Raw genomic sequence first — 27,900 nt, 5'->3', positions numbered from 1 at the left:
CACTACCCCACTACCCTTTCGTTTGACTCTTGTCTTTACGAAAGAGAGAATACTCAGGAATATTGACAGCCCAGTCATGCGAAGAACAAAGCCAGGATTCAGCAACACCAACTAAGTCATAATTCTCCTCACTCATCAAGGTTTCCAACTCCCCTATCTTGTTTGCTAGACTTCTAGCATTGGTGAACAGGCTCTTTAAACCATTGTTGCATTTACCAGCATTGTTTGCTAAATCCTTTTGTCCTAGTTTAAATATCCCTCCACCATTTTCTAAAATCTTTCCCCTAGCACAGCAGACCCCCTTTCATTTAGGTGCAAACAATCTCTGGCATACAGGTTGTACCCCAATGAAAAGTCAGCCCAGTGCTCTATGAACCCAAACCCTTCCCTTTTGCACCAGGACTTAAGCCATGCGTTTAGCTGCCTAAGCTCCCCATGCCTTTCCTGTGCTTCACATGGCACAGGCAATATTCCAAGGAGAACATAGCAATATTCCAAGGAGAACATAGCTTTGAAGGTCATTTTCTTCAGCTTGAAACCTAGTTCCCTAAACTGATTTTTAGGTATCCTCCATTTTCCATCTATATTGTCATTGGTTTCAACATGGACCAAGACAGCTGGGTCTTGTCCAGCTGCTCTTAGTAGTTTGTCCACTCGGTCCTCCACATGTGGAACCCTGGAACCAGAGAGACAGCAAACCAGATGGTTGAAGTGATCGGGGCTCCTGATCATAGAATCCCCCAGGACTACCAATTGTCTTTTCCTTCCTGCGTTTCCCTCCCCACCACTACTAGATGTGCTGCTCTCCTGGCTGTTAGGGGTAGCAGTAATATCTAGAGTTGCCACCACTGGGTCTGCCACCTGCACATCTTCACATAACTGTGTTTGGGTGCTCAAACACAGGGCTGGACTTCCTTTTCTGGGTGCCCCTACCACTCCCTTTAGTTACATTAGCCTACATGTTCATCCTGACTAACCTCTGCAACATAAACATCTAAGCCATTAACTGCCTGCTCAGTGAGCAGGAGACCCCTCTCAGGGTGATTCAGTGATTTCAGTGTTGCAATGGGCTTCTCCAGCTCTCCAATGTGAGATACCAGAAAGACGACTTGCTCACATTTGTCACAGCGGTATTGCCCTAGGAGCTGTTGCTCCATTTGTGCATACATGTGGCAGACTGTGCACTGAACCAAACTTTCCACCTTGCTACCATTCATTTTCCCAGTTACAATTTTTGTTTACAAGGAGTTATAAAAGGTTACTTACAGTTTGTGGTTACTAAAAGGATTTAACTCCTGTGTTTTCCAGCTCCACTTGATTAAAGAGCCACTTGTTTCACCAGCCAAACAGTGAGCAAGCTCAAGGTGAGTCCCCCTTAAATCACTTAAATCACCTGTGAAGCCTTGACTACTCCCTCTTAGAGGTCAGCAAGGAAAAAAAAGCAGTTTAAAACAAAACTGACAGTCAAGCAAATACAACCCAACAGTCAAACCGACACAACCCCCACATGCACAATATTATAGACCTGTTTTTTCCAACTCCACTTGATCAAAGAGCCACTTGTTTCACAAGCCAAGAGTTGAATATGATTATGTGTAAATTAAGTTATTTTTTTTTTTTCTGTACACGTTTGCCTTTTTAGCTTGTGAAGTTATTCCAGAGGGAGAGCAGGAAAGCCCTGGGCCGGACACATCAGACCAGATGGAGAATGACAAAGTTTTGAGGAGAGGAGTACCAAAATCTGTTGGTAAGCATTTATATTTTGTGCATGCAAAAAAATGTGTCAAATCCATGTGTTAGCTTACCTTTACAATATCTGTGAACTTAATAAGCTTCTTTTTTTCCCACACAGGTGTTGTTTCAAAGAAAAAAATGATGTCACAGATAGTCACCATGCAAATTAGCAGAAAATGTCAAAGGCACTGAGGGTGCAACTAGGGACCTGGAGGATCTCAAAAGAGATGCAGCAAACCCAGGAAAAAACTCTGATTGTATTTATTCTACTATCTATTTTTTCTTTTTTTATGGTTTTATATGTTTTATATGTTTCATTTATGTTTAGTAATAAAACCTTTGTATTTTAAAAAAAAATGCATTGTGTCATTCATTAATACTTCCAGGTAAGTTTTAAAATTGAACTGCACTGGAAACTGACACAGAAGAGGAAGGATGGAGAACTGCGATGGAACTGGATGGAGGACTGCGCTGGAAATTGACACAGAAGAGGAAAGATGGAGAACTGTTCTGGAAACTGACAAAATTATACACATACACATATATATATATATATATATATATATATATATATACATACACACATAAATATATGTACAGAAATATATATTTATATGTGTGAATGTATATATATATATATATATATATATATATATGTAAAGAAATATGATATATATATATATATATATATATATTTACACACACATACAGTGAAGCGCCGTGCAATGAACGTTCGTTCATCGCGCATGCTCAGAACATTCATGATCAGTGTCTGACTGTACACACAATATATAGCGAACGATCGTCGCGCAATCAGATCCGCCGAGACAGTCATTCGTTTCCAGCAACTTTCCTTGCCCGTCAGCGTTGTTTGTCAGTTGTTGTGCACTTTTTTTGCTAACGATTATCATACGAGAGGTTGTTAGTTTCCAACGATAAATATTGCACATGTGTACGCAGCTTTAGACAGATTAGATTTTTCCTGCCTGGTCATTGTCTTTCTTTCAGCGAATATACATTGGGGATTAAGCTGTATCCCTGGAATGCTGATTGCGCTATGCGTTTGGATGGGGTACAAATCTCAGCTGTAAGTGGAGCTAAGACATCCTATTAGGGTTATTGATTTGCAGGAAAGCTGAGTTTTTTTACAGAGGAAGCTCTCTAATATACTATCTGTGTTATTTAGGTATATTTTATCTATCTTTTATCTGCATGAATATGGAAATTATATCCTTTATCAATGCATATAGATATTCAATTAAAGAAGGTTCATGCACAAATAATAGCTAGTCATTCAAACAGTTTAATTAAGAAAACAAGGTAAGACAAAGTGCTCAGCAATATTGTCAGATATTTAAACACTTAGGAACTTCAACCAATGATGGATTTATATCACATGGACATAGTTATTAGTAGTAACCCCTGTAATAATCTAGTAACTAAGCAATACACAATACATCAAATAACATAGAATGCAATTCAGTAATGTGTTATAGCTACCTTTAAAGATGTTGATGGGTACCCCATGAGCCTGATTCCCTAAGAGCTCCCATCATTCCCTTTCCCTCATTGTTATATTCCAGCTCCCCTTTTTATATATCTAAGTCCCATTAGGTAACATTGGGACTCCTTGATTGGTTAGTGGGTGTGTTTGGTATGATGACCATCAGTTGGCACACACCCCACTAGATTGGGATTGGTTACTGTCATTTGATGAACCTCCCAACTAAATTTGATATAACAATTTCTTGCTGGAATCTAAATGTAAGGGTCAACCAGAGGTCCAGCTGGGTTATCAACCCAACCCATCTGTTTGATTATGCATCCATCTTCTGCTGACTCAGGCTTGATAGATTAATTGCCCCTTGAAGGACCCACTAGTGATCTGTTCTTTTCATCTCTTTGTTTGTGGTTGTTTGTTGGCAAACCTTCTATTGGTATTTATTACCTTTTGTTATGCCTGTGAAGTCTTTGAATTATAGACCCCTAGGCGGGCCAGAGGCCAGTACACAGATACAACAGGTTTTAATGAAACATCCCATTCCTAGCATTACATTCCTGTATTGTTTTATGTTGCTTAGATCCAGTCTATCTATTGGAATATTATCTCCTCCAGAGTATTATATTAATTTATCCCTGAACACATATCTATACACATATCTATTTACATATTCATAAACAATCTTGAGGTGCAACATCGGTATTGTAACCACAGCCTTCCGCAAGGGCAATATTTATATTGCAAAACACTTTGTTGCCGTTCACCAGAAATCAACTGAAAAATGCACACTTTTATTTTACTCCATATGGCCTTATGATGAGCAGTGACCAATCCTATTCAGGTGTAATTAATGAGCAATGGTGATGTATATGAGGCAACATTTCCGTTTACTGCACTTATATGAGCTGATTCCCAGGAATTGCCACCGTTTGCCTTTTGGCATGTTATGTTAGCTTGTAAATAAATTACATTTTTGTCATCATACCATGCGTGGTTTGCCACCTGTGATGGAGTTTGCTGTCTTGTATTGATGAGGCTTTTGCATTTTTTGTATAATCTTCTGAGATGGTGTCTGACACTTCACTAAATTCAAAATATTACAGCTGTCTTTTCAAATGAAGAAACCTGGGATGCTGACAACTTCCTCTTGCTTCCTGAAGTGTCTCTGGGATAGGAAGTTAAGCAAAATCTTCTTAAGAAGGCACAAACAGAAAAAACACTAATAGGGTGCCATCACCTAGTGCATCTTATACATCCCTGAGAATTCCTTCTCCTTTTCTTAATTTATTTTTATTTGTATACATAGAAACAAATTCCAAATCACCAACTATCTTAAAACCAGGAAAAAAAAGAAAAAAATAATTAAAAAAAAAAAAAAAAAAAAAGATATAAGAACTTTTCTGAAGCTCAATTGTTTATTTCAATAAAAGCAGTGGATACACTTAGGTCGTCATACCAAAGGAGAATAAAGTATCAATTAAATGAATTATCTGCACAAAATATCTAAGGCTCTGGTGTCAAACCATGTGGTATGCCGAAAAGGCTCAGTAATTTTATTCAATTCTGCTGGGGACATAGTATACTGTAGATACAGCATTGATGTGCCCAAAAAAACTTTGTGGGTGGGTGTCACAATGCTGGGTAGACTCTGTCAATTATCATTAAGGCATGAAGACAATTCAAGCAAAATAATTGAAGAACATGGCTCCAACCAATTTTTCAGAATACACTTTTTTTTGCTGTCAATATACAAAGCTAAGCTAATAAAAAAGGAGCATAACTAGCTCTCACCTGGTTAGCGTCTGGTTGCCTGTGAAAGAGAGCAGTAAAGAGGGTAATGGGTAAGGTAGCCGCGTCATATTAGCAAATTTATTAGCCAAAAAACAGATTCCCAAAAAATATAGATCTTGGGACAGTCCCACAGAGCTGATCATACAATTTTAAAAGTGAAACTTTAGTTTCCCTATAAGATTAAATGGCATTGTATCACAGAAGTACAAAATATGCATGTTTACTAAGTAACATATGTGTGACATTTCATCCTTGTAATGCAGATATGTAAATTGGCCATTATTGTATGACACTTATTTTGCAAAATTTCTGTCCGGATTTGTATGTCTAAAAGTGGTAAATTGTCTTTCATGAAAATTTATTTTACATTGTAGGCCTGTAATTCTTAGGCATAACTCACCAAAGTATGTCCAAACAAGGGTCTAGTAGACATCCTGAGTATAATAAAGTTTGAAACACAAAATCATGTCAAAATATTAAATCAAATTTAATAATAAACTTTAAATAAAAAAACACAAAAATCTGATAAAATACTGAAACCTGTAATATAACTGTACAGTAGCATATATATAATATAATGATTATTTTGTATTTTGTTATTGAATCAGTTTTGTTATTAAGTCATTTATTTTGTATTGAATCTAATACAAAATAATTTAAAATTCCTGCCATGCCCCCTTGTAGGCACTGACACACGCACGCATGCACGCACCAACGTCATCAGCCCAATTGTCAGGGGACCGATCCGAAGAAGAGGATGCAGCCAGAGGATGGGATCGTACAAGCAGGACACTGGAGGTCGTCGACGGGACCAGGTAAGTCTTTATACTGCTCAGGAGGTTAATAAAATATTTGTTTTTACTTATTTACAATAATCACAGCCACTTCCAGTCTTCCAATGAGTACAGATGATGAGGTGACAAGACAGTAGTTCAGTATGTAGACAGGGCTCAGCGTTGTCACCCTGTAACAGGAAGTTCCTGAACCTTGTGCATTTGTGATTGTGTTGTCACCCATAAAACTACATTACCCACAATGCCGCGCGCAGTGAGAGCTTCCGTGAGCTGCAGTACACAGTTCGACCACCAGAGGCGCCAAATTCACTGGCATCTGACAACAGAGATTCGCAAGTGCGAGCAGTGTGCGAACGACGATCGCGGCTACAAGTTGTTTTGTGTTGTGCGGGTACTAGGAGCAATCTGATCGCCACCAGCGGGTCTAGTAAGTACGCAAGGGTCATTGTGCTAGTCTTCCAGCCCCTGCTAAGCCTGTGTGTTGATGATAATGAGTGCACCCCCTGAGGTGTTCCGGACCGACCGCTGTTTAATTGTTGTCACGGATCAGCTGTAGAAAAGGGGGGCTAAAAGTTTCTTTAACAGGTGATAGTTGTGTCTTATATGGATTGTATTACTTTGCAGCAGTTTTGAAGTTCATCATCACCTCCCTGATACTGCAGACCCTCACTTCAACTGCTGGGGTTTGAAATTCAGAAAAAACATTTGTTATACAATTTTTATTTACAATTATTTCTTAATTGATCTGCAATCCTCTGATATTATGATATCTTGTAGTGATGCATTCACTTATCAGATCACACATGAAAATTGCTATAATGTGTAGGCAGCCCTGTGTCACGTGATCTACCTGTGTTTGGATATTATTTATTAATCAGTGACTGATGAAATATTTAAGTTGCTAATTGGATTAACTTGTAATTGGATGCTGCAGACAGTGGTTAAAGGAACCCAAAATTGTTTGGAACAGAAAAATTAGTTGTTGGCAGCTTTGGCATTTGTGAATATAAGGTTTTATGTTTGGATGCCTGTCCCACTTCTACTTTGCCTGATGTGATCTTGCATGCATAGATATATGTATAGTCTGATTGCCTCTTAATATGTCTAAAGCTGCGTACACACTTCCAATTTTTATCGTTGGAAATGAACGAATCTGTATGTACAGGATCGGTGCTATACGATCGTTCGCAGATATCGTGCAGGATCGTTCGTCGTTCGTTTACCAACGATAATTATTGGAAGTATGTACGTAGCTTTAGACTGGCTATGACTTTAAAAAGCACCACAGCAGCTGGGGACAGTTTAGGAGCATTGGTTAAAATATGCACCTGTTAAATCCTGCACCCATTCCAGCTCCCTGCACTATTCTGTAATTGGGGCCCAAACAATGTCCCAGTTTGTCAGTTTAGAGCAATGTCTTGTAATACTGGGGTATTGGCTGGGTTTTTTTTTTGTCCTTGGAAAAAAACCCTGTTTGGTGCTGCCCTTGATCCAGCTGGACATCTGTCAATAAAGTTTTGACATCACTTAAAGGATCAGTCTATCAATGGTTTATATGATGCTGGATAAATAAAATATTGTTTGTGCGTACACCCCCTCTATATCCACAAAATCTTGCTCACCCTGTTGCATTCTTAATGATATGTGACCTTGTGATGGGCAGAGCTGTGAAGCTCAGGAAGATTTGCAGATTAAAATGAAAAGGTAATTTTTCCAGTTGACCTCTTAGTAACGCAAGGTCTGCACACACTCGCAGCCTTCTGCCACATGCTCAACTGCAGTTCCAACTTCTCCAATCCAAATGAATAGGAAAGAATAGGAAGCATTCTTTGCAAATGGCTGCGGCAGACCATGGAGTGGTCTTCAAAACCGACACTATGCTTTTGACCACGTGGTTGTTGCTTGCAGATTTGTGCCACAGCCGTGTGCAAATCTGGTTGCCAGTGGTGCATTTTGCCTTCCCTGCCTGCACAACATCAGTTTTCTATGTGCCCTTTAGTGAAAACCCCCCCAGTTTTACAGCTGAAAGGACCCATAGTCCTGCCTCAATACATTCCTCACATGTCAATATACTGCAACAAAATAGCATTTCTCTTTTGTTTGATTTAAAAGTGCAGTCCTGCACTCCACTTAATTGACTTTGTCTAAGCTGAGATAATATCTGTTTGCTGCAGGCAAAACATTTCCTCATTCTCCTCTCCTCCAGTAATCATTTGGACTGTTTATTGTAATGTTCTATAGAGGCAGCAGAAGGTGGCTGTTCTGTATCAAACACTTAGCCTCCGTACATACGTCAGATGATTCTTGTCAAGGCTGATTCTCAGGTGAGAATCTGGCGTTTGTACAGCGCTTGTTGTCCGTCCTGGCGCATCCACGGACATTGAATGATCGTGATGAAAGTAAAGGGGAGAGAGTGCAGCGGGGTGCCACTTTGTTGTCTCCCGCCTCCCCTCCTGATAGAGCAGAACAACGCTGTATGTACAACACTTGTTCATGCATCATGCAGTCTTTTGTTATGGAAAGGATTGTGAAAGATCCTTTCCAACGACAATAATTGCACCTAGCCTAACGACAGTTATTGCACATTAGTGTACCTAGCCTTAATAATGTAGCAAAAAGCTGCACAGGCAGCAGGACTTTCATTACTGTCGTTTATGAGCCAGCGTCTCCAACCAAGAAGATGTTGCTGACCTGGGTGGATGGTTTAGGAGCAAACCCTTTCTGTGTTCTGTTCTTTTCAGTTGCTGTGATGTGACTTCTTTTCATTCTTTTAGGCATTGGCTGTTTGTCTCCCAACCCGCTTTCCTGAGGTAGCCTCATCCATGTCTCTGTGTCACTGGGTGCTTAAGTTGTAGCTCCAATTGTTTTTTTGGCAGATTTTGTTAGTGTTTCTCATGTGATCTCACACAGAGTTTTGTTCCCCCTAGGGGCTCAGGGTTTTGTTTCAACCAGACAAGGGTGAAAGTTGCAACAAACACAAATTACAAGCTGACAGCTTGATTAACATCACTACATTAATTATGTTTTACCGACAAACCAGCATAATGGTTTACATAGGGATGGTTAATTAAAGTTGAACTGTGGCCACAAAAACTTTCATTTAAATATATTTAATAGTCACAAAGGACATAAATCCACTTTGTGTGCAACAAATTTCTGGGCAAATCCAGTTATTAACTTGGTACTGCGCTCTACATGTGCAGAGAGCTCTGGGAGGGACCCAGTAGTCCCACACGCTACAAGCTGCCTGTTGAAAAATAGAGAAGGGGACAGATACAAGACCAGTCACCCTGCACAAGCAGAGGGCGCTTCAGTAACTGGTCTTTATTACAGGAAAATCCTGCACAAAGGCAAAGTTTTATGCTGACCAAGTTTATATAAGTTTCACACAAGGTTAATGAAAACAAGCCTCCTTCAATATGTCTGATAATGGCTGGATAGGCAAATGATTAAATGTATATGTGATGTAACCAGCCTGGGTTGACCAGTTTTGATGGAAGACCTAAAAATTGTGTTTGAATCGCTGCACAGATCATAAATTTGTATGTTCTGTGCAATCCATCCCATTAATTACCCCATTATTCTACAGTGTTGGGCTTGTTGGATCTTCTGGTTTTCTGTGTTGTGTCTGGTCTTAAAGTGGCATAAGGTAATCTGTAAAATACATTTCATTCTGTTGACACCTGGCCCTCTGGTAAGTTTCCATATTCTCTTCTTCCTATATGACTAACCCTATTTTCTATTGGTGCTATCACATAACTGGCGGAGTACAACACATGGCAATCAGCCTGGTGCTTGGAAAGTACGTGATGTTTCTCCTCCGTAGTGCTCTGTCGGATGTGGTGATGTCTTCTGGTTTCCTGGATGCTCTGCATGTGATGATATTTAAACGGCTGGTAAACCCCATCATATACATAAACTGTCTGACCCCCAGTCATATACATTTAACATGACGTGACCTGTGTCATAAAATTAGTTATACATATACCATATAGACCCTGTCACATAAAGACCAGAGGAATACGTATTTATAGTTCAGTGTCCCCCTAATGGGGCTAGTACTCCTGGGAGGTGCCTGGTCCTAAATGTTATATTTTGTCTGGAATACAGTAAGGATGAAAGATCAAAATCTCTTAAGATTTTATTGAAGTTATTGGCCCCTAGTGGTAAATTTTCGCTGTTCCCTGTCCAGAGATAAAAAAGTCAAAGAACAAAAAGTCACTGAAAACTTGTCAACAAATATGAATACTTTCGGTCACTGTCCTTCTATGCTTTCCTGGTGTCACAGGGGGCTTTCATATATCTGTTAAAGGGGAAATTTCGCCAATGGAGTAAAAAACCTGATGGGGGTTTCTAACCTTTCTCTATGCTATAGAGAAATAAAAATCTGTCTGTTCTCAGGCTTTGATTTAAATGGGTACTTATGGATTTAAAAGGTAAGAATCCGAGACCATCTTCAGTTTTTCCTGCTGTCTGTATCTCCATTAGGTAGATTCACCCTCCCTTGGTGACTGTTGTAACCCAGACAGAAAGTGATGGAAAATCCAGGAGGAGAAGAAGATCAAGTTAAAGGAAATTCTGCTCATATTTCCCCTTAAATTCCAGCTGTGTCCCCCAGAGTTGAAATGAAGGCAAATCTTCCCTAACACAGAAAAACTTAAGCTTAGGCTGTGTGAGTAGGTTCATGTAGCATTATGTTTCCAGAAAGTGAGGTTGTGTAGCATCTTTTGGACTGTGTGGGCTCCGCATTATTGAAATCTATTGAAGAACAAAGTGAGTCTCAGTCATGGGCCTACCTGTCTGATATTTCACATTGCAGGAAAGGTAGGCAAGCTGGAAGAATTAGTATTTCTCAGTGTGATGACTAATTTATGTTGTGAAAGATCTATGTGATAATAAAACTCTTTCCCTGGTGGAAAACACTGAAATCTTGGAAATGGAAAAGAAAACTAGGCAGAAAATAGACAACTGATGATGAGTACATTCACAGATCTATTTATTATACATTGCCAGGCTAAAAGAAATATGTCACATTCTAATGTTTCCTTGGACCATCTACCGCACACATTTGCTGTGGTATGGTTTTAATAAACCTAATGCAACGTCACAACATTCATTTCCATCCTGAGCTGCAATAATGTTTTGCTGAGATCTTGTATTGAGGATAGGCGAGGCCGATTGCTGTATAAAGTCTTGTAACCTGGCTGAGCCTTCAGGGAAGAAAAAAAATCTATTGATGGGTAGGGAGAAACTGATCATTTAGTATAGTCAGGTAGCCAGCTGACCCTTTTTTGTGAGCACATACTCTTGCTGAACCCAGACGTGACCAACTATAGCAACCCCAGACCATAAAACTGTCAGCCACAGGCTTGAGGACTTGATTCCTGTGCAGCCAGTATTGAACAGCCTTTTTAGGGTGGGTGTGGTTATACCACGGTACAGGTACAATTTACTGGGACACTAATCCAATTCAGAAATCTGAGGTAGATTAAAATTTGACTGTGAGATTGTTCTTCAGTACCAGAATTTATGCACAATTATTATGCCTGGCCAGTCAAGATGGGCAAAGATCCCAAACTTGAAATAAGATGGGATGAAAATGGAGGTGCTACCAATAGATTGAGGGAAGGTGAGTTTAGTTTGCTTTAAAATGAAGGGTGGTTCTGTGGCTAGCACTGTGGCCTTGTGGTACTAGGGTCTCATGTTCAAAACACAACCAGGACACATGGATCTTCTATGTTCTCCCTATGTTTGTATGGGTTTTCTCTCACATCTCAAAAACATACTAATTTGGTCAATGGGCCATTCCCCTAAATTAGCCTGTGTTGGATTGATAGCCCTTCTACAGGACTGTTGGTCTGACTATGACTTTTTAAACTGCTGCATAGTCTTTATATTTCCCCAAAAGTAAATGTAAACCCAAGAATGAACTTTCGTGCAATATTGTAAGCTCAGCTGATATCTGAAAAGATGTTTTTTAGTTCAATCTTCCATGAAATGGAGAACATCCCCTATGTAGTGGAGGTAAGGAAATTGGGAGGTGTTTGTGGTCCAGATCAGGAGAGGTCTACAATGAATGTTGTCACCCTTGGACAAGAGGTGTATTACTTGCAGGATCCCTACGGGGCAGGGAACCAAAAAACTAATGCAGTCACTACATTCAAGGACTGGTAAGCTGCATCATATATTGTTTTTAGATTTAGATATAATTTATTCTTTATTCTATAGTTATTTATTTATTTTATATTATATTTATTACAAAACCAAGGTAAGCTGCCTTTAAATGTTCATTTTTGTACTTGGGTATTATTTACACATAAAAATCCTCCATGTGCCCTTGGAAGCAGCTTAGTCACGATAAATCTGGCCTCAGCATCTTTATCAGGATCTTATCTGTAAAACAAGGTTTCATGCTCCTTCTGCTAACACAAGGCTGGTGACTTGACCGGTGATGCCGAGTGAGGTTCTCATGGTTGAATGACCATCAAAACATTTATGCCAGTGATCCTTGATAAACCCTAAGTATCATTTTATTTCCTTCATTACATTATAACCATGTTTTACAATCAATTGTACATATTTTTCCACAGCAGATTGATTTTTAAAAAGTTTTAAGGTTTGTGATTAAAGAGGTTTTCTGAAAGGAAATGGAAACCCCACCTAGGAAAATTAGGGCAGACCTAGGACCTGACTACCTAATTACATTAGGGCCGTTGACCCCTTTTATAAATTGTCATACAATAGAGGTTGAAAATGTACCCATTGAAAAAAAATCTAGATTGTATCTATTTTAGACTCCCCTTTTCTTAAAGGGGTAGAAAGCTTAAAAAAAATCTAGGGACAATACTGGTTGATATGAATTTTTGGGCTGGTTCCAACCAGGAAGTGGTTTTCAGGCCTTTTTACAAGCTCCTGTTTTGTACAAAGGTCTGCAAACATCATGGAAAGTTTAGCTGTTGACTTTGGGTGCTTGGAAAGTGGTCCCTTCAACTCTACTTACTGTACATGTGCTCAAGCCCTTGCCCTTCCCCGGTCCCCAATGTAAAAAAATAAATTCCTTGTGTGGTATTTTAAAACCAATTTTTTTCTATTGAATTCCATAGTAAAGTTTGCAGTAAATCCTTCTTGAGTTTAGAACTCCACAATCCGCAGCCAGTCTCCTAGGTGTCTATACTGGTCTTACAGAGCATGCTGTATCCATACAAGTCATTATCATCTGTGTAATGTCTGAGAACTTATCTGCCTTCTCCATAAGCGATCATGCCCTCTTTCCTCAATCCAAGGCTACGTACACACGTGCAATAATTATTGTTAGGAAAAGAATGATTAATGATCGTTCAATGATTATTCACAAATTTTTTGAATGATTGTATAGTGCACAATACTGTACATGCTGTAACAATCTGATCATTCAAAAGCAATTCACTAATAATGTACACATACTAGATCTGATTGTTTGAACGATGCAAGAAGTGACTTGTACTGGAGAAAGTGTACCGCAGAAACATCCAGGATCACTGAACAACCGTACACACAATAGATGGCGAACAATAGTCGCCCAATCAGATCTGTTGGGACGATCTTTCATTTCCAGCGACATTCGTCGTTCATCGTCGTTGTTTACATTTTTTGTTAATGATTATCAGGTGATCGGTCAATATTCGTTCATTTCCACCGATGATTATTGCACGTGTGTGTACATAATCTAAGATTTTGTTGTAGTAACAAGTGTTTCCTGGAAAAGTAACACTGTGACAACATACATTGTCTACTAATAGTGTTATTAATGCACAGAGGGGGATTCCGCTTGATTCGTCTTACTGAGGCTGGCCTGTGACTAATTAGAATTAGAGTTTTCCTTTAATCCTCTCAATCTTGCAAGAGCTTGTAAATCTTTTAAGAAGTGCATGTTTAATACATATTTATGCTAGGGGTTATTTGTATTTACAATGGCAAAAAAAAAGAAAATTGTTGAGCAGGTCTGAACTAGGAAACTAAAAACTCATATAGCTTGCATGCCTGTCCTGGACTCAATTTGTAAGATGTTATTTTAGATGACAGTATATTGGAAACAATAAATAATACTGAAGCAGCAAATGCAGGAGTATGTCCAGGGTTCTCCCCAAACCCTTCTATCCAGACGGTTAGGGCAATGCAAAGATATTAGGACATACTTATCGAACAGAATGATAGGGTTTACTGGATTCCTACGGCAAAAACAATTGGCAACACTATATTTCTCATGTGTTGCACTACTTACTTTTTGATCACTGCCTACAGCTTTACCTCACCTAGCTGGAAAAAAATTCTAGGTAGAACTCTGATACTATACTGTATGTGGACTTCCCTCTCCTTTCTAAAAAATATTGGCAAACTGTTTATACTTATTTTCAGCCACCAGGTTTGTAGGGAAATTGTGGAAAACTTCCTTCTGGCCCAAATATTTTTACCATCCAGATTCTCTCCCTAAATACTTTGCTCCCTTAGTTCCTCTCCTTCTTAGGTACCTTGGTTGTACTTCTCACCACTCCCAGGTCCAAATCCTTTGTCAGCAACTTCTTCCTTGAGTATTTTCCTTTCTGCCATACATTTTATAGTAATGTAAACCTTGAGTTGCATATCCCTTCCGCTTGTTAATGTAATTATGCACAGTTCTCAAAGCAACAACAGTCCTCATAACAATATGTGGGAATCCAAAATCTTAAAGGATGCTGATTCTGTCATATGCAAGGATCCCAAAAATATGCATGACAGTCTTCATAGAACCCCTCTGATATTCTGGGTGGGGTAAGTTGATTTCTAGGCAGAAAAGCCTGTTTGGATGCAAAATTCCGTAAAGAAGATTTTACATGCTAGTCCAAGATGAAGGATATTTTAATCTATAACTTAACTGTACATATTTAAATCATAATCATAAAAAGGTAAATCAGTTATTTTAAACAGCAGCTGTACATTCCAACATGTTTCCCAGTGTTTGCAGACACAACTTGATAACATAACATAATTTATAAACCCATTTAGGCACAGCAGTCTGGTGCACAGATGAAATTTAACAGTCCTGTTAGATTAGGTTTACTTTTGGGTAGCAACATTTAAAACAACTGATAAGCTTGGATTCTGAGCCAGACCACTGCTAGCTAGCAAGGAAGGGATGAGCCCAGTTTGTACTATATACGTGTATATAGTGGAGTACTCCTGCAAGTTTCATTCCCTGGGGCATATGGCTGTGAGGTTGAGGCTTTCCTTTGGCACCTGAGAAAGGTTAAAGTCTTATTCTTTGTTTGGAGCAAAACCCAAAAGTTATATTGTGCCTTTTATAAAAGAACCCCTTATGTGATGTGAAAAGAAAGGCGCAGATATTGGGCTGAATGGAGATAGATTTTGTGATGCAGCAATGTCTGGAATCCTTTGACACATTAAAGGTGAGTTTCTGAATTAACATTTTTTATAATGTCTGAAAATACAATGTTGGAAAATATTTTTTATTCAAGTTTTGGGCACTAATGGGTATGTAAGAATGAATGTCATGAGAAAGATACAGGTAGTCACCGGTTAAGGACATCCAACATACGGACGGATCCTGGATACAAATGGGGCTTCCCTGCTCGTGTGCAGGATGAGGGGGGCAGTTAGCAAGACTTGCTGAAGAAATCTTTTGATAAACAAAGCTGAGACTGAGCTCTTCTGCAAGCTCTTGTAACTCTAATGTCCAAGACAAACTCTGCAGTTATTTTTACATATCAAAGCAAAGCTTGCTTTAGAAGTTATTAAATGTCTGGGCCTCCCCCAATTTTTTTTTTTTTTGCTTTGCAATTAGCTCAAAGTGAGTATTTTTTGCAATAATTGACACCACATTGTCTAATAATGTTGAGATAAACATTAGAAAATAACTGTAATAATGTTTAGACAAACATCCGTCCTAATTGCATTTCTTAAAATAACGTACCTGTTCTGAGTTACATACAAATTCAACTTCAGAACAAACCTACAGTCCCGATCTTGTATGCAACCCTGGGATTACCTGTACTTCCTTTGCTGATCTCCATTTAAAATGCTAATTACCTGTTTTATACATATCTGTATATGTACTGGGTTACTTACTGAAAATATTGATGCAAGAGGGTAAATAAAGCAACTGACATTTTCAGAAGCATGAATTTGAAGTGGCAGAATCTGTTTCTTGCATGACTGTTTTTTATCAAACTAATCCACCACTTCATGCCCAATCAGGTCAGTGTCATGGAATATTTTTTGTAGCGCAGTAATTTGTATAGGAATACATTTAAAGCATCTTTACTTCATTGTGTGCAGTCTTACTTCTCCAGCTATATTCAGGCAGAATAAAATAAAATGTACAGAGCATGTAGAGGATTAAGAGACCTTCAAAAAACCTGCAGAACTTGGACAGAGCTGGGGACTCCTGCTTCTGATTTGTTGAGTGAAGTAATAAATAACTGCAGTAAATGCCTTCTCTTTTTTTTTTTTTTGAAAATAATTTTTATTAAGAAATACCAAGGTTCATACAATAAAGTGAGATTTTTACATTTCAAACCAGCAGTACTACATTCAACAATAAATAAAGTGCATACATCATAGATAAGTAACATTGTTATGGCTATGAGGGGAACCAAGACATCTCAATTTTTCGGAACTTTTATAAGGAAAGCAGGTTAACCAACAAAGAAAGGGAAAAAGAAAAAAAAGGGGGGGAAGGGGGGTGGGGAGGTTACTAACCAGATGTATAATCAAACTCACTCTCGATATATTGTCAGACTTTGAGCAAATATTGACTCATATACAAATATAAAAATTAAGGGGGATGTAACAGTTTATAATATTCCTCAGTGGTAGTAAAGTGGATCCAATGGTACCAAGTCTGGGCAAATCTATCTACCCTCTTGGCATCAGTGAAGATCAAGTCCTCCATTTGATGAATATCAGCTACCCTGTGAAACTCACCTCTGTGAGTTTCAAGATGACATCGGCCACTGAATTCCAGTACAATTGCAATTTGGAGCACTCCCAGAAAATATGGAGCAACGTACCCTGTGCTTCACCACATCTCCAGCAAGTGCTGTCTGACTGTGAGAAGATCTTAGCAAGTTTCAGGGGCGTCCTATACCAGCGAGTGGCCAGTTTATAGTTGGTTTCCTTGTATTTATTGCAGATAGACGCCTTATGAAGGAATGGAGTAGCATATCTCTCTGTTCATCAGTAAAACTTCTCTTAAGCCTGATACTGACCCAGTTGCTGTCTTGTATCACCCTACTGTGTATTGATTTATTCTTCTGACTTATTTTGGCCATACAGAGGTCACCGGCACACAACCGGTTAAACTGATATTTCCCTGATACTGAACGTTTCCCTAACTATAAGTCCTGCACCTACTGACAGCACATCTGACATGTCAATGTAGTACATGATTGAGTTCTTCCTAAAAACCAATAGCCAATGGAAGTGGTTCCACTATTTTTCCTATACCAGCTGAGCCAGCCTTGATTGAACAACAGGCATTGCCAATCCAAGTTCGAACAATATAGTGATCTACAGTGCCCTGGTTTTTAATTGAATTTTGTTAGACTCAACATTATTATTAAATCTACAATTTGATCCATCAAAACATTTGCTAGTGTATGGCCACCTTTGTGGTGTGGTGCTTTCGTTTATAATAAACATCTTAAGGTTTTTATTGCAGCTTGTATTCCATCCTGGAAAAACTCACTTCACTTCCTTATACCAGTCTGCTGCACAGGTTGCCACCAGAGTAGGAGTTGAGGAGGAATCTCCACAGTGGTGGCACAGACAGCAATAAAACTCTGGCCAGAGGTTCAAATCCCTCTCCATTCTACTTGCGAGAATTATTTTTGTTGAGGTTTTATTCTAATAGAGGCTTACTCTCATTTCTTTTCACGATAATGAGTACAGAGGAATGAGGAGAAATTTCCTCCAACAGGTAAGCCACGGCCATAAAACATGAGCAAGGGAGCCTGTATTTTCAGCAAGAAGGATTAAGCAATATTTTTACTTAATGCAGAACACAATTTATACTTGCCTGTCCTTGTTCATTCAGGCGAGTATACAAGGAATCTCTGAGTGCTGTCACATTAGGGCTCAAGGAAAATGATTGAAACAACTTGCAGCTTTCACAGGTCCTCTTCTCTATTATGGTAAATAGTGGGAAATCAAAGTATAAAAAGTGTAAGCAGGCCCTGTAAAAGTATAAAAGTGAAGCTGTTGCTTTGCATTGGTATAGTAAAGGTTTATTTCAAATATCCACATACTGTTAGGCCCGGTGTGTTGTCCATACACTCTTTGCAAGTCGGGGTTAAACTATTTACGCTGTAATATTTACTGACAACAAATGTGCTAACTTCAACCAAGGGAAACTGTCATATTGTACAGTAGCAGTGTGTGACTTTCCTTTCACAGTGTTGGGCACTTGGCATCAGCTGGGACCTAGTACTGTCTGCTGTGTGATCTAGCTGTGCCAAGGGGAGCTGCCCCCAAGATAACTTTGCACACAGTATGATGGGTTACCTAGTTGTGTGAGGGGAAAATGACACTTTGCAGATGTCACTGGAACATTTGTGGGAAATGTGTTTTCAGCCCTGGGGTGAGATGGGAGGAATCCAGAAAGAAGGCCACTTGTACAATGGAATGGGGTACTGTGAATGTGGTGGAGAAATAAACTACTGTACCTTAGGTTTAAATGTAATATAATGTATTGGGACACAAAATGGGACAAGGATACTGAAAACTCATGGGTGTTGGAAAATATTATTGGGGGAATCTCATTGCAGGTGTCCTAACAAAAAAAACTACCCGTGAAAAATAACTGCCAGGGGGCGGAGTACATAGGGGACCCTCATAGCTAGCGGTAAATTTCATCTCCACACCTTTTATTAAATTACAAAATATGAGGGTCATAATTATAAAAAGTAGTGAAAATTGAACATCAGGGTTGCTGTTTAAAAAGTTAGTGTGTCTAGAAGCCCAAAATTAAACAAACAAATTAGGGACCCACGGGGCCACTTTCATAGCAAGGAGGTGCGAACCCCAAATTTTTACAGACCTGTCACAGGTCTGTCAATGCTCATAATACAGTACACTGTCCCCTTCCATACTTTCAACCCCAATTTCCCAAGAATGGTGCGGTGCAGGTGAACAAATTCATAGGTGCAGGTGGGTGACACTTTTGGATAACACCACCTAAAATTTCATCAATACTCCATACCCAGAACAGGTGGAACTTCGCTCATAAAAAAACAAACAAAAAAAAAAAAAACGTTACATATTGCTGGAGGCTTCCAGCACCTGAACCCCAATTTTCTTAGGAACAGTGCGGTGCAGGTGAACAAAATCATAGCTGCAAGTGGGGGACAGCTGTAGCTAACACCTCCTAAAATTTCATCAATAGGTCATCGCCACAACAGGTAGAACTCCGCCCATAAAAAAACTACCCTGTTACATATTGCTGGAGGCTTCCAGCAGCCTCCAGCAAAGTGTAACGGTAGTTTTTTTTTATGAACGGAGTTCTACCTGTTCTGGCAATGGCCTATTGATGAAATTTTAGGGTGTCTTAGCCACAGGTGCCCCCCACTTGCACCTGTAGTTTTGTTTACCTGCACCGCACCGTTCTTGGGAAATTGGGGTTCAGGTGCTGGAATTCTCCAGGAATGTGTAACAGATTTGTTTTTTTTGGGCGGAGTTCCACCTGTTCTAGCGATGGCCTAATGATGAAATTTTAGGGGGTGTTATCCAAAAGTGTCACCCACTTGCACCTATGAATTTGTTCACCTGCACCGCACCAATCTTGGGAAATTGGGGTTGAAAGTACAGAAGGGGACAGTGTACTGTATAATGAGCATATTCTGGTTTTGTGACAGGTCTGTACAAATTTGGGGGTCGCACCTCCTTGCTATGTAAGTGGCCTGGGGGGTCCCAAATTTGTTTGGTAAATTTAGGGCTTCTAGACACACCCACTGGTATCCGCCCCCTGGCAGTTATTTTTCTTGGGTAGTTTTTTTTTGTTAGTACATCGGATTATTCAACACAAAGCAAATAGCTGCCCAGCCCACTAAGTTATGAAGGCTGCAGTTACTGGTTTACATAAATGAAACATTTTCATGTTTTGTTACAGGCAGCCTTTTTAAAATTTGTATTAATCTTTTTATTTTATATGTTCATCTGTCTTTTAAATTGTTTTTGTTACATCACAAAAAAATTACAAAATACCTGGTATTCATACTCAAAAAGAAAATCTGAAACCTGTTCAGCAGTTGTAAGCGTGCCAACATGTAGTGGTTTTATGTTTTTATTAAAATTATTCATCAATTTGATCTTGCTGTGTTACTGAGTCATAAGAAGTCTGGTATTTGTATTTATCATCTGGCTTTCTGAGTATTTTAGCCAGCTAGCACAAAGGAAGGAAAGAGTGGGTTGAACACTGCAAACAGAGCAAACGTAGTTCATGTAGTACATCCTAAGGTGGACATTCTTAAACAAAATATTGACAGTTACACTGCATTGCCCATGAGGCTCTTAAATCCAATAGTATTATGTGACCTGTGATGCCAATGATCTTTTTGGTCTTCCAACTAATGTAAGACTTTGGTGAGTCTTATCTGAGATGCGCCTTTCTGATAAGGGGAAACCCTTAAAAAACCTTTCAGGTCTTCAGGGAACCCCTACAATAAATAATAAAGCCACAACAAACAGTATAATAGTGTAATGGTAAGTGGGAAGAATATTACTCTTACAAATGGCCAAAAAGACCATTGGTGCAAATTATACAGACCTGAAAGGCACAAATTGCTCATTGTTCAAGGAGCCTTTAGCATGAGGAACTCTGGTTCAAAAACACTGTTCTATATGAATATCATCAATAACTAAATAAAGTGATACCATCAAAGGGTACCCTTATTAAAAAAAAAAGCACATGCAGTCTTGTGGCCACAATCTGAAGAAGGCTCTTTTCTTTTCCAGCATGATTGTGCCCCTTGGGGGTAAACCATATTTACAAAGGAAAGCTTTTAGGAGTTTGGTGTGGAAGAATGTTAGTGACCTGCAAAAAGTCATGACCTCAACCCTTTTGGAGTAACCTAAAACCCAAATTGTGAACTAGGTCTTCTCACTCAATATCAGTACTTCAGTCCTCACAAATGGTCTTTAGGCTGAATGGCACACAAAAAAAACTCAAAAGTGTTATAAAGCCTTTTTGGGAAAGTAGAAGCTGTTAAAGCTACAAGAGTGTGTGTGCTTGTGCGGGGAAAGGGTAACTCTATGTTTCCCATAATTTGGAAATGGGATATCTAACAAGCCTGTAACGGTGTGACAATTATGTTCACAAACCTTAGGCTATATATCGTGTATATTCCCATTTTTCATGTTAGTTCATTACTCCTTTTTTTTGATTAAACACATTACTCCTAATTCTCTGATAGTCTTTTCACTTTATTTATAGTGACAGTTCCTACTATGTATGAATCTACACTCTTCCCACCTGAGCCGGCAAGCCCTGGGCTATACTATGGAGAGTGCTCAGATGCTTACTACCAGGTGGACCGCTGGCAGAAGCTCCGCACAGCTGTTAGGAAACTGGAATTCTGGGAAAACGTCAGCGCTGAACCCATAGGAAGTGGATTTTTTTCAAAAGTATATAAAGTAAGAGAACTGACATTTAAGTTATATAAAATGTCCTATACCTGATTTTGCTTTTTAAAAATTATCTTCCCTCCTTTGAGCATTGCTACTATTTACAGTGTTTCTCTACAACAACTCTAGTCTACTGTAGATTGTAAGTTTATGTATTATCTCTTTAGTAGATCATAGTACCCCTTCTGCTGAGTAGTTTTTATTTTGGTTAATTATCATCCAGGGTTAGCTAAAAGTCTTCTATAGTTGAGCAAATCCTGGTGGCAGCTCAAGAGCCTTTATTATTATTATACAGTATTTATATAGTGCCATCATATTACGCAGTGCTGTACAAAGTCCATAGTTGTGTCACTAACTGTCCCTCAAAGGAGCTCACAATCTAATGTCCCTACCATAGTCATATGTGAATAATGTAGTCTAAGGTCAATTGTTAGGGAGAAGCCAATTAACCTAACGGCATGTTTTTGGGATGTGGGAGGAAACCCACGCAGACACGGGGAGAACCTGCAAACTCCATGCAGATATGTCCTGGCTGGGGATCGAACCTGGGACCTAGCGCTGCAAAGGCTGGAGTGCTAACCCCTGAGCCACCGTGCTGCCCATGTGCTTATATGTATATCCATGTTGGCTTACAAAGTTTAATCCCTACAGTCTCCTCAACCTGGTGACTTGCTATCAACCTAGGCAAAAGTCACTCACTTGGGACTAAGGAACAGGTCAATCTTTTCATTTAATTTGGGTAAAATTTTAGAAAGACTATCTTTTTTTTATTTATACATTTAGGTCCATAAATATTTGGACAGAGACAACTTTTTTTCTAATTTTGGTTCTGTACATTACCACAATTAATTTTAAATGAAACAACTCAGGAGTGTTTGAACTGCAGACTTTCAGCTTTAATTCAGTGGGTTGAACAAAAAGATTGCATAAAAATGTGAGGGACTAAAGCCTTTCTTGTTTACACAATTACTTCATTTCAGGGACAGTATGTCTCTGAACACCTCAGAATTCATTGGGCTGCTTCTGTCCTGTGTCACATCATCGATAAACACTAGTGTCCCAGTGCCACTGGCAGCCATGCATGCCCAAGCCATCACACTGCCTCCGCCATGTTTTACAGATGATGTGCTATGCTTTAGATCATGGGATGTTCCACGCCCTCTCCATATTTTTTTCTTGCCATCATTCTGGTAAAGGTTTGCATTTTGCAGTGCACCCTCTGTATTTACTTTCATGCAGTCTTCTCTTTATGGTAGACTTGGATATCGATACGCCTACTTCCTGGAGAGTGTTGTTCACTTGGTTGGCTGTTGTGAAGGGGTTTCTTTTCACCATGGAAATGATTCTGCGATCATCCACCACTGTTGTCTTCTGTGGATGTCCAGGTTATTTGGCGTTGTGGAGTTCACAGGTGCTTTGTTTCTTTCTCATGATGTACCAAACTGTAGATTTTGCCACTCCTAATATTGTAGCAATTTCTCGGATGGGTTTTTTCTGTTTTTGCAACTTAAGGATGGCTTGTTTCACCTGCACGGAGATCTCCTTTGACCGCATGTTGTCTGTTCACAGCAAAAACTTCCACATACAAGCAACCCCCCCCCCCCTCCTCAAATCAGCCCCAGGCCTTTTATCTGCTTAATTGATAATGACATAACAAAGGAATTGCCCTCAGCATCCCATGAAAAAGCATTTGAGCCAATTGTCCCAATACTTTTGAGCCCCTGAAATGAAGTGATTTTGTAAAAAAAAGTCTTTAGTTCCATTTTTATGCAATCTTTTTGTTCAAGCTACTGAAATAAAGCTGAAAGTCTGCAGTTCACCTGCTCCAGAGTTGTTTCATTTAAAATAAATTGTGGTAATGTGTACAGAATCAAAATTAGAAAAAAGTTTTCTCTGTCCAAAAATGTATGGACTGAACTGTATATATGTATGTGTGTGTGTATGTATATATATGTGTATATGTATATATGTGTGTATGTGTGTATATATATATATATATATATATATATATATATATATATATATATAGTGTAGCCTTTGTGCAGGCATCCAAAAGCCTTGGGTCAGTTCCTGCCATCTTAGAAATGATGTGAGCAGTACAAGCAGACCCAAACCTGTCACTTGTCACTCATCGTATTCCCCTTCACTCCTTTCCTGACAGTTATGTAGTGGGGGAACAGAGGAGCTGGGTCAGCACTAGTTATTTGACACTCCCAGATAAATAGCAGGCTATGATGTGCATGTAGAGAAGAAGAGGTTTTGGTCAAGAATTGACCTCTTGAAATAGTCAAATGCTCTGGCATGTTCACAGACACTGCATGTAAAAAAAATTCACTTGTGCAAAGAAAAAAAAACACAGCAAACAACTAAAATACTGTTTTTTTCATGCGTTTAGATGCAGTTTTGTTTTTAGTTGGTCACAGAGTCTTAATAACATAAAGAAAAAGATCCAGCCAGTCTGCCAACAGTTTAGGTTGAACTCAACACAGATAGTTACATAGTTAGTATGAAAAAAGACATGTCCATCAAGCTGAATCACTTGGAAAATAAACATATCCCAGATAAAAAAAAACCTATAGACATAGTTGGTCCAGAGGAAGGCAAAAAAAACCCTGGTTCACTTTGCTCTAACGGGAAAAAATTCCTTCCTTATCATGTGGGACAATCAGATGTTCCCTAGATAAACAGCCTCTGTTATACTTTTTTCTTTTTCTTAAACCAATTTATAGTAGTTGCTGAAACTACTTCCTGAGGGAGCCTATTCCACATATTCACAGACCTTACAGTGAAGACACAGACCTTAACAGTAAGACCTCCTTAACCAGAGATTAAATTTATTTTCCTCCAGGCGCAAAGAGTGCCTTCTTGTCTCTTGTAATGATCTTAAAGTGAATGGTTGGCAAGTCAGTTCTCTATATGGACCATTTTATATATTCATTGGTGATATATATGCATTTTGTTCAAATCCTTACATTTATTCTAGGATAGGGCAACGTGTATGTGAACCTTATTAATATTATTATTAATAAACAGGATTTATATAGCGCCAACATATTACGCAGCGCTGTACATCAAATAGGGATTGCAAATGACAGACTAATACAGACATATACAGGAGGAGAGAACCCTTCCCCCAAGAGCTTACAATCTAGTAGGTGGGGGAATTTCACACACAATAGGATGGGAGATATGTAGTGGTGGGAAGTAGTGGTGGTTTCAAAAAACAGAGGAAGACGGGTAGGCAAGTTTGAAAAAATGGGTTTTGAGCGCTCTTTTAAATGAGCAGAAAGTAGGAGCAAGCCGAATAGGATGAGGAAGACCATTCCAGAGAGTCGGGGCAGCTCTAGAGAAGTCTTGTATCCGTGCGTGTGATGAGGTTATGAGTGAGAAAGTCATTAGTAGGTCATTGGAGGAGCGGAGAGAGCGGCAGGGGGAGTATTTTTTTACCAAGTCAGAAATGTAAGTGGGACAATAACTGTGTCCCATTTGAAGGCAAAGCACAGGAAATGGAAGCCAATGGAGAGAACTACAAAGAGATGCAGCGGAAGAGGAGCGGAGGGAAGGATGGATGAGTCTGGCTGCAGCATTCATGGTAGATTGTAGAGGAGAGAGTCGGGTTAGTGGAATACCAGTGAGAAGGATGTTACAGTAGTCCAGACGGGAGATGATAAGAGCATGTACAAGGAGTTTGGTGGTCTCAGGGGACAGGTAGGGGCGGATTTTGGAGATGTTGCGTAGGTGAAAGTGACAGGACCAGGAAATGTTCTGAATGTGGGAGGTAAATGAGAGGGCCGAGTCAAAGGTGACACCAAGACAACGTGCCTGAGGGGAGGGCCGAATAACAATGTTGTTAACAGTTAGATATATGTCAGAGGGAGATTTGGAATTTGAGGGGGGGGGATGATCTTGATAACCACATCCTGTAATGCACAACAGATTGGGAGAGGAAGGAGCAACAAGCCAGTCAAGGATCTAGTGCTCTACATAGTGCCATCACCATAACACAATTGGCATGTTTACAGAAGGGAGACTAATCGGGGGGCTTTCTTTATGGATTCACAGGCTGGGGGTGGGTTAGGCTGTAAACCTTAAAGCTGAACCCTGGGCTTCCCACCCACTGCAAGGGTTTATTGTTTGTTTTTCTCTAGGGGTATCATTAAAAAGCAATGTTGTTTGGTTATCCAAAGGTTTTCCACCTCTTGGTTGGCCCAGCCAATCGCTATTCTCTGAAGTATTGGCATTTACTGCATAACCAGCAGGGAAGATGCTGAAGGCCTGTCTAAAACCCAGGGCTTTAGATGGAAAAGGAGAATGCTGATGATCAAAGCATAAGGTAAAGGAAAGTGCTGTTACCATAGCTGAACTAAAAAATTATTTCCTGTCCGTTAAAAAACACTTGCAGTGTTTTTCCCAGTCCCTTTTAACCAGGTGCACCACCTTGCACTTTCCAGCTGTTTTTGGGTGGTTACAGAAGAGTTGGGTCACAATACAGGGCCTGCCACTTGCCTACAATTTCTTCCCAATTGCATAAATATTTTAGGCATGTAAATATGTTTACAGTAAAATGTCACAATAGTGGTGTGTGGTGGATATGTTTAGCTATGTCTGAATATTGATTATGCCTAACCCTGGATTATGTAAACATTTATAATTGGGGACAGAAAAGATGGGGTTTTCGGCAAAAATATTAGAATTGTATTTAGTGACATATATTTCACACAATACAGAGAATAAATATCCTGTATGTCACAACAGTTTCTTGTGGTTCATACAAGATTGTGTTCTGGGCCGTTGGGGCACTTTAAATAGTTCAACTAACATTAAGCGCATATACATCACCATACAATGGCTTTGCAAATATAAACCCGTTTGTATTAACCGTGATACCCGGTTTGGCCATTGTGGGCATCCTCAGGGTTAGCGGTAGGTCAACAAATAACTTTTTTTACACGCAAAGGGTTCACGTAATCTAAATTTACAAACATAAATGTAAGAATTCAATGCAGTACATTGTTCATTATAGCCAGTATATACCGTATTTTCTGGCGTATAAGACGACTGGGCGTATAAGACGACCCGCAGCTTTTCCAGTTAAAATATAGTTTGTTGCAATTAAAAAAAAAAACAGTAACAAAGAAAATTTTTACTTTAAATAATAGACTTGTCTACCCTTCTATGTAAAGTAGTCACACAGCTCCACCTAGTGGCTTATTTGTAAATCACAATATTCTTTAACACGCATATAAATCTATACCGCATGGCTCACAGCGTTCCCCCGAAGCTCTCGGACGGCTGACTCTTGCTAACCCAAGCTCGGATCTTCTCCCCGTTCAGGGGATTGGTAAGTACCCGGCGTATAAGACGACCCCCGACTTTGGCACAGATTTTTCGGGGTTAAAAAGTCGTCCTTTACGCCGGAAAATACGGTAATCACATTTATCATAATATATTCTCTAAATTCTTTTGAATTGTAGTAAGAGAAAATATGATATATATATACGTGTATAAACATATCTTTATAAGTGAATCTTATGTACATAAGGCCATATATGCAGTAAATTAGCAGTGGAATTTCAAAAAACATATAGTAGAAGTGAATATAAAACTTACATGGTTCAAGTATGGCTTAATCCTGGAGCGAGGATAATACAAGCCCAAACATTAAACGAGCTATTGAAGAGTTGTAGGAAGATAAGGAAATAAGGTCCCATAAGTTGGTATAGATTCTAAAAATTGAAGTGTATGCTAAGTTTGAGTAGTTACATATAAACGAGCAGTAGATGTGTAGATAAAAATAGAAGCTGTTATCCTACCTGTAGATGAGTTGTGATCTATTTCTGGTAGATTTTCTAGATGGTGGTTAAATTTAAACAGGTAACCAATTGCAGAAAGAGGGGGGATATTTACCCACTGACAGGGGTAGTCAGCAAAGTGAGCTTGCCGAATAAGCTTATCAGATATAGTACTATAAGTGAAAAATGATTGTTTAGTATTTATAACTATATTAATAGGTTGTAAAATATGAGAATTAAAAGTGGAAATACCTGAAATGTACAGGAATTAGTCCTCCTGTTTGTACTGCAAGTATGCAGTTGCTCATCTGTGTTCAGCCTGGTTAAAGGTTTCTGTGGCGCCATCTCTGTTTAAAAGAGGGCGGCCCAGGGACCTCCCACATCCCTACGTGCATGGTTAATATCACTGTTAATACAAACAGGTTTTTATTTGCAAAACCATTGTATGGTGATGTATATGCGCCTAATGTTAGTTGAACTATGTATAGTTCCCTAGCGGCTCAGAACACAATCTTGTATGAACCACAAGAAACTATTGTGACATACAGGATATTTTTTTTCTCTGTATTGTGTGATATTTATATCACTAAATACAATCCTAATATTTTTGCCGAAAACTCCATCTTTTCTGTCT

At 39.1% G+C, this 27,900-nt stretch overlaps 1 protein-coding gene across 1 annotated transcript in view; it reads left to right on the top strand.

Moving 5' to 3' along the window:
- Positions 1–6,149: 6,149 nt before the first annotated feature.
- Positions 6,150–27,900, top strand: part of LOC140344424 (dual specificity testis-specific protein kinase 1-like) — a 121,003-nt gene continuing 99,252 nt past the window's right edge. The window contains exons 1-2 of the mRNA XM_072431544.1: positions 6,150–6,247; positions 21,284–21,483. Of these exons, the coding sequence (XP_072287645.1) occupies position 6,247; positions 21,284–21,483 (201 nt within the window). The 5' untranslated portion in view covers positions 6,150–6,246. The remainder of the gene's footprint in view (positions 6,248–21,283; positions 21,484–27,900) is intronic.

The sequence above is a fragment of the Pyxicephalus adspersus genome, chromosome Z, assembly GCF_032062135.1.
Source record: "Pyxicephalus adspersus chromosome Z, UCB_Pads_2.0, whole genome shotgun sequence".
Taxonomy (NCBI): domain Eukaryota; kingdom Metazoa; phylum Chordata; class Amphibia; order Anura; family Pyxicephalidae; genus Pyxicephalus; species Pyxicephalus adspersus.
Note: the sequence above shows the minus strand (reverse complement) of the source record. Positions and strands in the feature narration are given on the sequence as shown.